This window comes from Pangasianodon hypophthalmus, chromosome 8 (genome assembly GCF_027358585.1).
Source record: "Pangasianodon hypophthalmus isolate fPanHyp1 chromosome 8, fPanHyp1.pri, whole genome shotgun sequence".
NCBI classification, from domain to species: domain Eukaryota; kingdom Metazoa; phylum Chordata; class Actinopteri; order Siluriformes; family Pangasiidae; genus Pangasianodon; species Pangasianodon hypophthalmus.
Window position 1 is genome coordinate 9097020 of NC_069717.1, and position 12684 is coordinate 9109703.

The window sequence follows — 12684 nt, forward strand, 5'->3', positions numbered from 1 at the left end:
GTAATTGTTGATATGGTGAAGTTGTCTGTGAGGAGATGTTTATTTAGCATTTTGGAAGGAGTCTCCAGTGTTAGTGCTTCATCAAGAGAGAGAGAAAAAATTAGAGGCTGGTGAGGGAACATGTTTATAGCTTTTATATGTAAGGAATGACAGGAGCTAATTTTTTTTATGGATGTTCCACAAAATTAAAGGTCACTATGAATGTATAAAAATGAGACGTGTTCTTTAATTCATAAAAAATGTAATCACTGGCAAACTGCTGTGGTATAAGAGGAATAAAACACTTCAAGATGTGTTGTTATTGGAAAATATTCAACCTCAAGGTGATAACAGTAACTCCGCTTCATGTAGGGCTGCATCATAAAACCCCGACATTGATTGTTTGACAATAACAACAAAGTGTTTTATTCAGTTGTTCCAGCTAAGCAGTGTCTCAAGAGCGATGTGCAGTGCAGTTATAAAGTAAAAAGATTAAAAAAAAAATACAAAAAGTAGCAATAATATTAAATATTACACTTAGCTGTATGGCATTATGATATACCGTATACATATACTGATATATACACCATAAATCGAATAAATGTAACATGACTTTAAAACTGCAAACATAATGACAATACACTTTAGATCGTTTGTGCTATTGGTTTTATTATTGTCATTATCATCATCATCACCAGTATTATCCCCACTTCTAGTAACAGTGGTACAAAGAAAAATAAGAAAAAAATCAAAACCACTCATTCTCAGTCATGGCTTAACATTTTTCCCCATGTTTTGAAAAAAGAAGAGAGTAAGAGAGTGTGGGGAGAGTAAGAAAGAAGAGTGAAAATCTAAATTCTGTCGCTTGAGGACCATATGGAGGCTTGTGAGAAGGCCGCCATAAGTCGAAGGCTTTTGTTATGGAAATTATACTTTTATTTTTTGGCACTTTTCATTACTGCGCAGCCAAGCTGGGCACTTAGACAAAAGACAGAAGGAAAAAAAAAACAGAAAGAGAGAGAACATCAACAGATCTCCTAATACAGAGAATGATCCCATGTTGACAACAACTGGTCAACGCAGCCGACAGCAGATAATTAGCTAAAGAAGGCGTGTCCCTGATTTTGTGTTTTCTGTCCAGGCTTTTACTGGTACCAGTTTATACAATGCAAAAAAAAAAAATTAAGAAAAGAGGAAAAGCAAAAGGATCAGATTTTTTTCACATGCAGTGTCGTATTATTGCTGTGACATATTTACAAACATATTTACAAGTTCATCAGAGAGGAACAATGTTTTCCCATGAAATTCTGTTGGTAGTCCTCTGGTGATAGTCCTTAATAGCTAACTGTGACCTTTGGACAACATGTCGCCCGGATTCCCCATCTTAATACTGACATTGCTTGACATACATTAAAAATGGTTTATCATTTGATTGCAAAGTAAAATAGAGAGGTAAAGCTAGTCATAAATCTTCAAATGTCCTTGTAAAGGCGGTTATTCGTGTTACTAAGGGCTTTGCATAATAAAACGATTCATTATTCAGTGGGTTTTATCATTGCTTTTAATCTTAGGCTTTAGGTTTGAAAGCTTGTATGCAAGAAAAAAAAAGAGAAAAATGAGCGAAAGATGAAAAATAATGACTCATTCACAGACATGATGCATTGGTGGGTAATGAACTGGACTGAGAAGCTGGGAGCAGGAAAATTGTCTACATGCTGTCTCCGTTGCTGCACTCGCAGACTTGAACCACACTGATTTGAGGACAATGAAAGACAATTGTTAAGGGAGAGGTCATGGATGCGTGGGCGGATGGATGGATTGAGAGAATGGAGGAAGAGAGGGTAGGAGGCGAGGGGATGGGCAGAGAAGCTCATCTCTGATTCCCTGCGGGTTTCGCACTATTACGGATATTGTGTCGTCCGATTTAGAATATGCAAAGCGCTGACGGTGCATTCGCCTGCTGCTGGCTCGACCTTCCTCGTCAAGGTCAGACTCAGCCTCAATTACTCTCTCTCTGTCTCCCCGCCTGTCCACTAGCACCTGTTCACCCTGAGAGAGAGGGAGTAAGGAAGCGAATGACAGCCAGGAATAAAGAGAGAGGGGATAAAACTACAGAGAGACATAAATGAAAAGGGGAGGATGTTCAGCGAATACTCGTTTAAGACTCCCTCATTTACTGCGCTGAGCTCTAATCTGGAACTTCTAGAAAGGAATAATAACACCACACACTCCTAATACTACACTCTATGTCTACATCACAGCGTTTGAACACAAGTGTGTCTCACTGCTGCACGCCACCGGTGCTGTCATTACTGTTCTGTTTACTTCGCCCTGTCACCAGTGACAGATATTCGCTTTGAACCTCGTTCCTGACCCGGCGTCAAACACCGCCTGTCTAGAAGCTACGCTTCACATCACAGCACAGAGGCATCAGCGTTGATGAGGAGGACATAATGAGACAGTGTATGTGTCCTTCTTTCCACAAGGTTTTATTTTTAGCACGCTTAAAACAGCTGAAAGCTAGGTGCACGTACAGACCGCACTGTAATGCTCGATTATTAGCCTGCAGGTTTCTCTGACCTGTCAGGTTCCCTCTCTCTGCAAGAGAAGCCATTAAATATAGCATCACTATCCTTCGGACAAATCTCCATCCCCTGGCCCACTTTATTTAGAGACCTGTTCTGATTTGCCTCTTCCATCTGTACTGCAGATAAAAGTGCGGCCTAAATGTGCCACGGATGAAGGTAATCTTGATAATCGTTGTTGTTTTGTTGCTCATTTTCAGCAGCCTGACTTCAAAGGCAAGACACTGATTGGGGTAAATGATGATACATACAGTACACACACTGAAAATGATCATAATGACCAAGCTATAACTAAGACTATTTATCCTTTAATCTTGTACACACTGCTTGGTCGGCATCAACGTTATTAAAGATATTAAATGCCGTTGTAGCAGCCCTGTTTTCAGTGTTAGCATTAGGATTATTATATCTGAAAATGTTGACTCTGTGATAGACATTTCCTAACCATGTCTGCAAGAATTCATAAATTAGTTGGGGTAAGTTTCACTTTTTTTTTCTTTGTAAGTCGCTCTGCAAAACAATTACATACATTTCACATGAGATTAGGAGAGCAATGTGTCATCGGATGAGAAAAATAAAACCACATGACCTACATGGGACAAATAAAATGAATCATCTGTGAAAATGATATGTGGAAAATTAAAACCATATGATCTACACGTGAAAAGTCCACATACTAGAAATTTTGTTTATGTCTACGAACAATGTGTACAAATTCACGAGAAGTTTGTGTGACTTTTCTATAAGAGAAAGCAGTGAAGCATTCAAAACTTGCAGATCGGCGTATGGATGCGGACCAGGCAAAGTATTTCAGCGGACCGAAGCGAGTACTTGAACAACTACTGTAGCAGAACCTATTGTTCAGATCACATGCATTAATGTAAATTATATAGCTAAAGGCAGCACATCAGACCAGCGTTTAGCTACAGGGCTAGATACATTGCCTCAGATCTTTTCACAGACTTCATATTTCATGTTATTTATTCTCTCTTGTATGTGATTAGCAAACCGACAATGTGGTATGTTTAAAATTACTAGATACTGAAAACTGGATGTGTCTCATCTGTTCAGAGTCCGTGGCTCTAGTCAAAAGTTAATAATGTGAAGCACCACTACAAAACAAAACCACTTTGAATTGTCTTATTTATAGCCATAAACTAATCACTAATTTTTATATTATAAGATAACTGTTGTCACAATACCATTCGGTCATGTTAGTTACTTTTCTGGACTTTTGTAAGCAAGGAATTTTCTATAACGGCAATTTCTCAAATTTTAGCTGAATTCCTCTAGTCTAGATATTGTCATTGTCATGATCAGGTATTGTATCATCATACTGTATATTGCCATGACATGACCCATGGTAAATAGTAATCAATTAATTTGACTGAATGTCAAAGTGTAGATGTTTAATTACACAGTATCAGCACCACTGTTAATTTAGAGTTAATTAGGTGATATTCCTGGCTACAGTGGATGGTAAATCATGAAAAAAAAAAAAAACTACCTCATATTTTGCTGTTAAGGGCACTGCTAGTCACTGCAGGCTTAAAAATGAAAATGGCTTGTTTAATTGTGATTTATTTTACACTGGAGATGAAATGAGTAATGTTTATGGATATAAATGAAGTGTTACTACTATCAGGGTGCAATGTGTGCCCAGGCATCACTGAAGGATGATTTTCCCAACCTAAAGCTAATTTATCCCAAATAAAAATGACAACAACGAGATGGAGGATGACTTTGTGGTTTGTGTTCAGGCTCGTTCATTTATTGCCCTAAGTGGTCTGCAGACAGGACAGCTATGATTATACAAGTCCATTGCCGTGCCAAGGAAGAATTATTGCCTGTGAAACAAAGTATCATTCCAACTTCTCAAACACTGTACATTGTTCCTCTTTAAAAAAAAAAAAAAAAAGAGAGAGAGAGAGAGAGAGAGACAAAAAATGCTAAAAGTCACATGGACTTTTTCTTTCCTACAGTTTCATCATGCATATAAACATTTTTCTTTCAAGAGCAGCATCTTACAAGGTCAATGGCGGTATTTAGTATTCAAAATACACAGATGAATAAATTAAATAAATAACACCAATAAATAAGAAAAAATAAATACTTAAATAAAAGAATAAATAGTATATGAATAAATACATAAATAAAATAATACTGATGTGGTAAGAAATGAGGTCACTGTTTTGACAGAGGTGAATGATGGACAGTGAGTTTGGGATGGACGGGTCAGAGGTCGTACCTGCCTCTTAGTGAGGTAATAGCTAGACTGGAAGTGGGGGGAAGTATTTCCAGGTAGAGGGAACACTTGAAAAGTCAGTTTGAGCCAAAATGGCAGAGGAAGACCTGCATTGTGGGTTGAGATTGCTTCTAAATGTCCTTATTAGAGTCACCGTGAATTGTGAGAATGATTCATGTACTGAGATATTGCATCCTGTTAAACAGGACCGAAAGCAACGGGTTTTAAACCTGGAAGTGTCTTTAAGTTACACCTTCCTTGTTTAGTCCTTGAAATCTGCACATGGTGAGAAAAACACTGTATTCTGAAGAGTCCACAAAACACTCACATTCCAAAAGATCACTCTTTGATGAAAAATCGGGTTGATTGGCACAAAAAAAGACAATAAATAAAATGCTGGAGATAGGGACTGTAATAGAAAAATAACACCTGTTGAATTAAAATTCCTAAAGACTGGCGGAAAAAGTTTTCAACTTTTTAGTGGCCTTTTTTTGCAAATACTGTCATTATTGACATTGTCATAAAAGTTGGCAGTTGCAAAAGAATTCAGCTCTTAGCAAAACAAAAAAGCAGCATAAAAATACATGAGGTCATTTTTTGTTTGTTTCTAAAAAAAGAAGGAACACCGTTGTCCTTTTTTGTTTTTTTGTTTTGTTTTCATATGATTTGCTATAAAATATTAGGATTCTAAATATTATTACTATCATTGTTATTATTATTATTATTTTTATTATTATTATTATAGTCATTGATAAAAATTCACATGCCAGGCCTCATAATAAGTGAGTGTGTGTGTGAGTGTGTGTGCGCGCGTGTATGCATGTGTGTGTGCGTGTGAGTGTGAGAGAGAGACAAAGAGCGAGAGAGAGAGAAACAGAGTCTTGGATTATGTTGCCGTGTATCTGTGGACAGTTAGCAATAAGAGTGAAGAAAAATCCAGCATTGGTTCATTATTGTCTTCTCATTATTATTTTGCTTTTTCTTCCCCAAAGTGATCTCAGCGAAAATATTGCTTTCTAAAAAAGGAAGGGAAAAGGCGCATTTGTTTCTGTGTGTGTGTGTGTGTGTGTGTGTGTGTACAAGGGCTTAGTGAAGGATTAATTAAATGTAGAATTTTTTTCCCTTCTCATCCATTTTCTCGCTATGTGGTGCTCAGTTCTCCGAGCCAGACTCATCCTCATCTCCAGAGCCCTTGAAGCAGGCCGACTCATAGTGCTTGTTCAGGTACGACTTGAGCGCAAAGGTCTTGTGGCAGCGTTTGCAGCGGTAGTGCTTGAAAGCAGAGTGTGTCTGCATGTGGGCGCGCAGGTTGGAGCGATCGGCGAAGGCCTTGCCACAGTGGGCGCATGCGAATGGCTTCTCACCAGTGTGTGAGCGCATGTGGCCCTGCAGCAGCCAAGGGCGGCTGAACGCCTTGCTGCACACACTGCACTTGTGCTTGAGGTCGTGCGTGAGCACATGCATGGCCAGCGCTGGCATGGACACATACACCTTGCCGCACGTTGGGCACTTGCGGGCCATCTTGCTGTCCAGGCTGCGATGCGTCTGCTTGTGGCGGCTCAGGTTGGATGATGTGGCGTATGTCTTGCCGCACTCGTTGCATGTGTGTCTCGCACCCGACTCCTTCGCTTCCACACCAGCCTTGCGTGCCTCCTTGGCCTCGCCTCTCCTGCGTGAACGGCCGTCTGAGATGAAGAAGCCGTCTGCCGTGTAGCCATCACTCTGGCTTTCGGACTCACCGCTGTAGTAGCCACGGGCCGTCAGGCCGGATTGAGGGCTGTCGGGATGCTCCAAGTCTGGCTCACAGTACTCCTCTCCTCCACTGTTTACCGGAGCGTAGAGTGGGTCAGACACAGCCGAGCTAAGCTTCTTCTCACCCTGATATGCTGATGGACTGATGTAATCCTGGATGTAGCCTGAGGAGAGAAGAGAGGAGATGCACTCAGGCTTAAAGGTACGGTCAACAATTCTGGTCTTGAGTTTGTTGTTTCAAAACTCATAATATTAACAAATCCTGCCCCTACCTTCAAAGCCATGCCCCTAAAACACATCTATGCTAGAACGCCTTAAAGCTAGTTCAAGTCACAAGTTTTCTTAATTGCTAGGCCATATGATTGACAGGCAAGCCGAAACTCTTCCTAGTCCTGATTGATTGGATGTTGATGGTCCACATAAGCTTTTTCTTTCATTTACAGAATCTAGGGTTCCATAGAGACCAGAATATCAAAAAATATTTTGACTTATAAATTACTGACACCATCTTTAATGCTAATATACTTTTATCACTAATGAATAAATCGAAGTATAATTATTCAAATTAATCAACTGTATAATTATAACACTGACATGATATTAATTTCTTCAGTCAAACACTGTTATTACAATAATAACTATTACTCTTCATTTCTACTGTTAAATTGTGTTACTAGAGTGACACCACTATTGATTAGTTAATAAATTATTATTATTATTATTATTATTATTATTATTATGTAATTCCAGCCTACTATCTGCAGTCCACTTACTTGAGAGTACATAAAAATCCCTTTACTGTGTGTCGAAGTGTGTGTCAAAGTGAATATGTGTCTGTTACAAAGGGCTGTAACACAGAGATAATGACTTATTAAGTGGTGTAACTGTATCGGGAGTACAGACACCCCCTGCTGCCACAATTTCTCTCTCTCTCCCTTCTCTCTTAGATGAAATAATCTTATTGATTAGCTCATTTTCTTTGATAAGATTACCAAATGGCCTCTGTGGGTAAGTGGTTGTATGCTTAATTTTCATCTCCATTATTCCATGATAAAAAAAACAGTGCTACAGTAGGGCTTGTGTTATGCCACAGGCTACATCATTCTTTTCCGCACTTCGAGCCTCACATTAGTCCTATTTGAAATACAGTCAGACATTCAAGTAGAGTCAGTGCTCCGAGTAATATTAATAAAGCAATTCTGAAGCCAGACATATTGACTGCTCTTTCAACGCAAAGCAACCCCTTTTTTTGCACTTGTTCACTGCTAGATAAATGACTGACCCCTGGCACATCATTCAGAGACACAGACAGAGAGAGACATAGCGAGAGAGAAAGAGAGAGAGACAGTCGGGTGCTGCTAAAAGGTTTCCTGGCAGCCGCTGGGTCTTTTAAATCATTTCAGCCACATTATATCCGCGCCGGAGTGGCAGCCGTTCGTCTCGATGTTTTTAACCTAATAGCTATCGCGTCGCACACTGGGTGAGAAATCCTCTATCACATTTAACATGAGAACTAGACAGTGTCGGGGAAAAGCCATTCCACCAGCCCTCTGAACGCAGCAAACCGAGAGAAATGAAGTATTGACTGCCTGTTAATGAAATTCACCGTTTCCATGCTGATCAATAGGCTATCTGCTGTAAAAAGCAGTGCAACTGGTCATGCAGTAAGCAAAGCGAAAGTGCCAGAGAATAAGGAGACACATGACGGGCCTCAGTAACCGAGCTACAGTCAAAGAGAAGAGCAAACGGATTAAGGGAGGAGGAGGAGGAGGAAATTGCTGTTATTGTCCGTCGAGGGTCACAACATCACCTGCCTTGCTGCCGTAAGCATGTTGAAGTGCCTTGAAGGGCCGAGATCATTATTAGACACGCAATTAGAGCGCTTTTAATGCCCTGCACTCCAGCGGCCTTTTCACTGCACAGCAATTCCGGAAGCAGTGTCTGTAGAGGAAGGCAAGCTCAGCGAGCTTTACGGTGCTGAAGGTGCTTACGCATGATAAAAACCCAGCACAGCCCCACAAATGATAACGATCCGATATACAGCATTAGTATCAGGCAAGCAGAATCACAGAAGTATGAAGAATGAATTTTATCTGTATAAATTTACTACTTCATATATACCACAATACTTTGATATGTAGACTGCCTGGAGTTATTTGATAAATGAAAAAGCCTTGGCCTCTATTCATTACTACTGCTATCATAATATTTTCAGATACAGTTTAGTGTGGAAGTAGCTACACTCTCAGGAAAAATGGATACTAAATTGTAACCTACAGCTTTTGTACCTTTTGTGTGTATCTTTTACTTAGAAAAGTGCATGCAGTGTACCTTTATAGCTTTACTCTAAAAGTATAGCTTTACTCTAATTGTGGTCCATTTATGTACCTTAAATGCATTTAAAGGTACATTATATCCACATTTTCAGGAGAAAGATGCAAAGTAAGGGTATAAAAGGTACCCTTAACTGAGGATACCACCCCAACCGTATAAAATAAGCACTTAAGAAATTTGTATCTTCTTACCTTCACAAAAACTTGGCCGGTTAATTCCATCAAATCGAAATTGAAAAATAAATGTAAAAATGTAAACAAGCATCTGATATCCAGCATTTCTTATAAAAGCTGATTAAGCAGCAGGTTTTGAATGTGAAGCTTTACAGAGTGCAACAGGTCCACGTTGGCCTGGGTTGGATGTTCTACTAAACTGTGAAGTCTGGCCCTTTTTTACATAAAAACAAAAAAGAGGCCTGGAGGGATGATCAAAATAGGTGCAACTGTGTGTCATTCAATAGTGCAATGCAAAGCAGAGCCCGTGTTTGAAGGCTTCATCTTCTGCGAGTTGTCTGTAATAGGCCACTATTCTGCCCTTTCGATCAGAGCATCACCTTTACTTCCTGCTGTGGCTGGAGATGGAAGGCCATTAACAAACTTGCCAATACTGAGACCTCAGAAATCAGATCTTCCTAAGCTAATGGTTTATGAGGATCTGAGAAAAAAATATCTTTTTTATCTTTTTTTTTACCTCTAGTGTACCAGAGACTTTTGTAAATGTACGTGTTTATATAGGCTTACAAAACCAGCAAATAATAAACTAGCAGAAAATTCATTTATGTTAAAAATAAAAATACAGAATTTCAAAAAAAAAAGAAAGAAAGAATGTGATATAACTTTATATTGCTCCCCAGAGGCATGCCCCCCCAACCCCCCTTATAGTGCTCATAGCATTTACATCACAGCATTTAGCAAATGCTCTTATCCAAAGCACCTCAAACAGGCACCAGTTTAACGGATTAACTTTGACATTGACTGTAAAGTGGTTTCTCTTTAATAAAATCACTGTCTACCATTTGTGATAATAAAAATAAAAAAACAATTAGACAGCTTCTTACAAAACTGGAGAATTTTGAATGCTAAACAAAGTACTATTCTAAATGCTTTACTGCTAAAGTCTTTGTTCTTGATGTAGACATGCTGCTCTTCAAGAGTAGTGCTGATGCATGGCAAAATCGCTCACCCACAAGTGCAGAGCTGTTTTTCTAGTTCTTTCTAACATTAACCAGTTTTTAGTGCAGTAGTGCGCAGTTTTGGGGCATCACTAAAGATTGACGGGAACAGCAATGTAGGCCAATGTGGCTATACCACTGCACAATACAAAATTATCGCATCTAAACATTATAATGTTTAAAACACGTGAGTTTGTTGTTGCTTACTTCTAGAATCAGATTCTCAAAGACTACCTGGCTACATTGTCTTCTACATCATTTACTACCACAATGTGAAAGCCTATAGGTTATCACTAAGTCAAATGTTAGAATAAACGTGTCTACATTTTGCAAAGCTACTTTAGTTTGTAAGCCATCATAAAATCAAACGGAATGAGTTATAAAACCTTCTGGCTCTGATATGATTGAATTTGGTGTTTTTGCAACAGGTGGGAAAGCAACACTTTCTTCCTCTATGACCCTTTCTCCCGCTCAGTCTAAATCTCCTGTCAGCTTATCTCTGAAAAAACATCATAGCATGACAGAGGGGAGCGGACATCTGCTGCCCAAATCTGCCCAAAGATAGAGAGAGAGTGAGACAAAGAGAGACAGAGAGAGAGAGAGAGAGAGAGCACAGAATGTCCCCAGCTTAGCTTTGCCTTGTCCAGCATGTTTGTATTTGAGAGTCCAGCTTCCTCAGCTGTGATGCTATTTGTCCTTTTGTCTCTCTGTCTCTCTGTGTGTGGTGTGTGTGTATATTTACAGTGCATACTGTTAATCATGTGATTATAGTCAATACTGCTTTGTGCATTCTCCTTTTTCTCCTTCCCTTCATATGTTTTTGCCCCCCCCCCCTTCTGGTTGTTCTATACTGTACTTGAAGGTCTCTTGTGGCGTCAGTGACTGAAATCCTGCCCCCCCGACTTGGTTTCATATGTTGCAAAAGGAGGGGATGGAGAGAGACAGACTGCGAGAAAGAGGAAGAGAGATGTGCTAGAAAGAAGGATGGGGGAGGAGAGAGAATGATAATATACATGCCATAGGGGGTGGACTGGACGGCGGTAGAAACTCAAGGGCAACACAAGCTAAGGACAAAAGCATTATCCAATCATGCCCCGGGACACTTTTGGTCCAAACAGCATCTCTGTTCTCGCAGCAACAGGAGCCTGTCCACATAAGGAAAAGGACATAGCACTTAGCATTAGCAATCGCAGTGAAAGAAGCCCGTTATCAGCAGCATGCCAGAGCCTGGTCATATGGCCTTATTTACATAAGCCAATCGCTACTCCGTGACCTGGATTGTGTCTGCATATCGCCCAAGTCAAAAAACCACACAAAAGTCCACAGCCACGGCAGGAGCTCGGGAGAGAGAGGGGGAGAAAAGGGGGATGAGGTGAAAGAGGGTTTAAGGATTAAACAGGAGCCTAAAACAACAACAAAACACCAGGCTTTACCGAACATCTGGTGATATTTCTCTGGTTTAGTATAAAATCATCAGCACGAAATTCATCCTGGTTTTGCTCTGCTACAGATATGTTCAAATGAAAGCACTGACTTGTAGCTGGCAAGATAAAGCTATAGAGCATGTGCTTGCCTAAAGTGATAGACATCCCACACTTGCATATACACACACTCACCATTCTCACTGAGCCGGATGCCCAAACTGGTTACAGAGTCCGTGATGGAGCGAGTGAAAGTGAAGGACTCATCCAGGTGATGGTGATGATGATGATGATGGTTAGATGCCACCACAGCAGACGAGGAGAAATCATCCAGCTTGATCTTCTTCACCAGAAAGGAGCGGGGCATGATTCACACACACAAGAAGCACTACGCATGGACGTCGAAGAGGGGAAAAAATTGGGGAAAAAAAGACTCCTGGAGCAAAAAACAGTGCAGCAACGAAGGCTGAATCGTGTATCCGTGTATCTGTTCAACTTAAAGAAAGAAAAGATCCAAGAAAAAGAAAGGGACCAAAAGAATGAAGGATGGAGATAAAGAAAATGGAGAGCAGGCAAGAAGAGAGACGATGGACGATGCAATGCTGTGTGTGCGCTCTACTGTACGGACCACACGCACATGCATACACTCCCTCTCTCTCCCATTCGTGGAAAAAAAAAACAGGGGGGGTAAAAATGAAAACACATTCAGCACTGGATAGCTCCTGGGCTGCAGTGGGGGCCGCTTAGAGAAAGAAAAGACAGAAAGACAGTGGAAGAGGAGAGAGAAAAGACAGAGTAAGGACAGCGAGAGAGAGAGAGAGAGAGAGAGAGAAAGAGAGAGACTGTGAGACTAGCTGAGATCAGCAGTCAGCCAGGCTTATATGGGGCGGCAGTGGGAGAGAGATCAGGTGGTACTCAGCAATGGAGCTGCTTAGCTTTAATCCATCAAATGTCCCCCGGGACACACATCAAATTACTACTGAACCGTCTGTGCATTCACACACTCTCTCTCTCTCTCTCTCTCTCTTACACACATACACACACAGACTGGGGAACACAACCAGACCCCCTTCTGACAAGCCGCCTCCCCTACTTTCACCCCCACTCATTCACTTGCCTGGAAGGAGAGTGAGAGAAAGGGAGAGGGAGGAGGCAGACGATAAAGCCATGTGGCTGGGGGGCGCTCCATGTCCTGTT

The 12684-nt window shown here is 40.6% G+C and overlaps 1 protein-coding gene across 1 annotated transcript; it reads right to left on the reverse strand.

Annotated features, from left to right (window-relative positions):
* Positions 1-628: 628 nt before the first annotated feature.
* On the reverse strand, positions 629-12479 carry scrt2 (scratch family zinc finger 2). Its single transcript, XM_026917308.3, has 2 exons — positions 11683-12479; positions 629-6725 (listed from the first exon to the last, which is right to left on the reverse strand). The coding sequence occupies exons 1-2, from the start codon at positions 11852-11854 to the stop codon at positions 5962-5964; spliced, it is 936 nt and encodes a 311-aa protein (XP_026773109.2). The 5' UTR covers positions 11855-12479; the 3' UTR covers positions 629-5961.
* Positions 12480-12684: the final 205 nt, after the last annotated feature.

Coding starts and splice junctions, on each gene's coding strand:
- scrt2 (XM_026917308.3), bottom strand. CDS start 11,854: ATGCCCCGCTCCTTTCTGGTGAAGAAGATCAAGCTGGATGATTTCTCC. Junction 6,726..11,682: donor CATCCGGCTCAGTGAGAATG/GTGAGTGTGTGT, acceptor TTCTCTCCTCAG/GCTACATCCAGGATTACATC.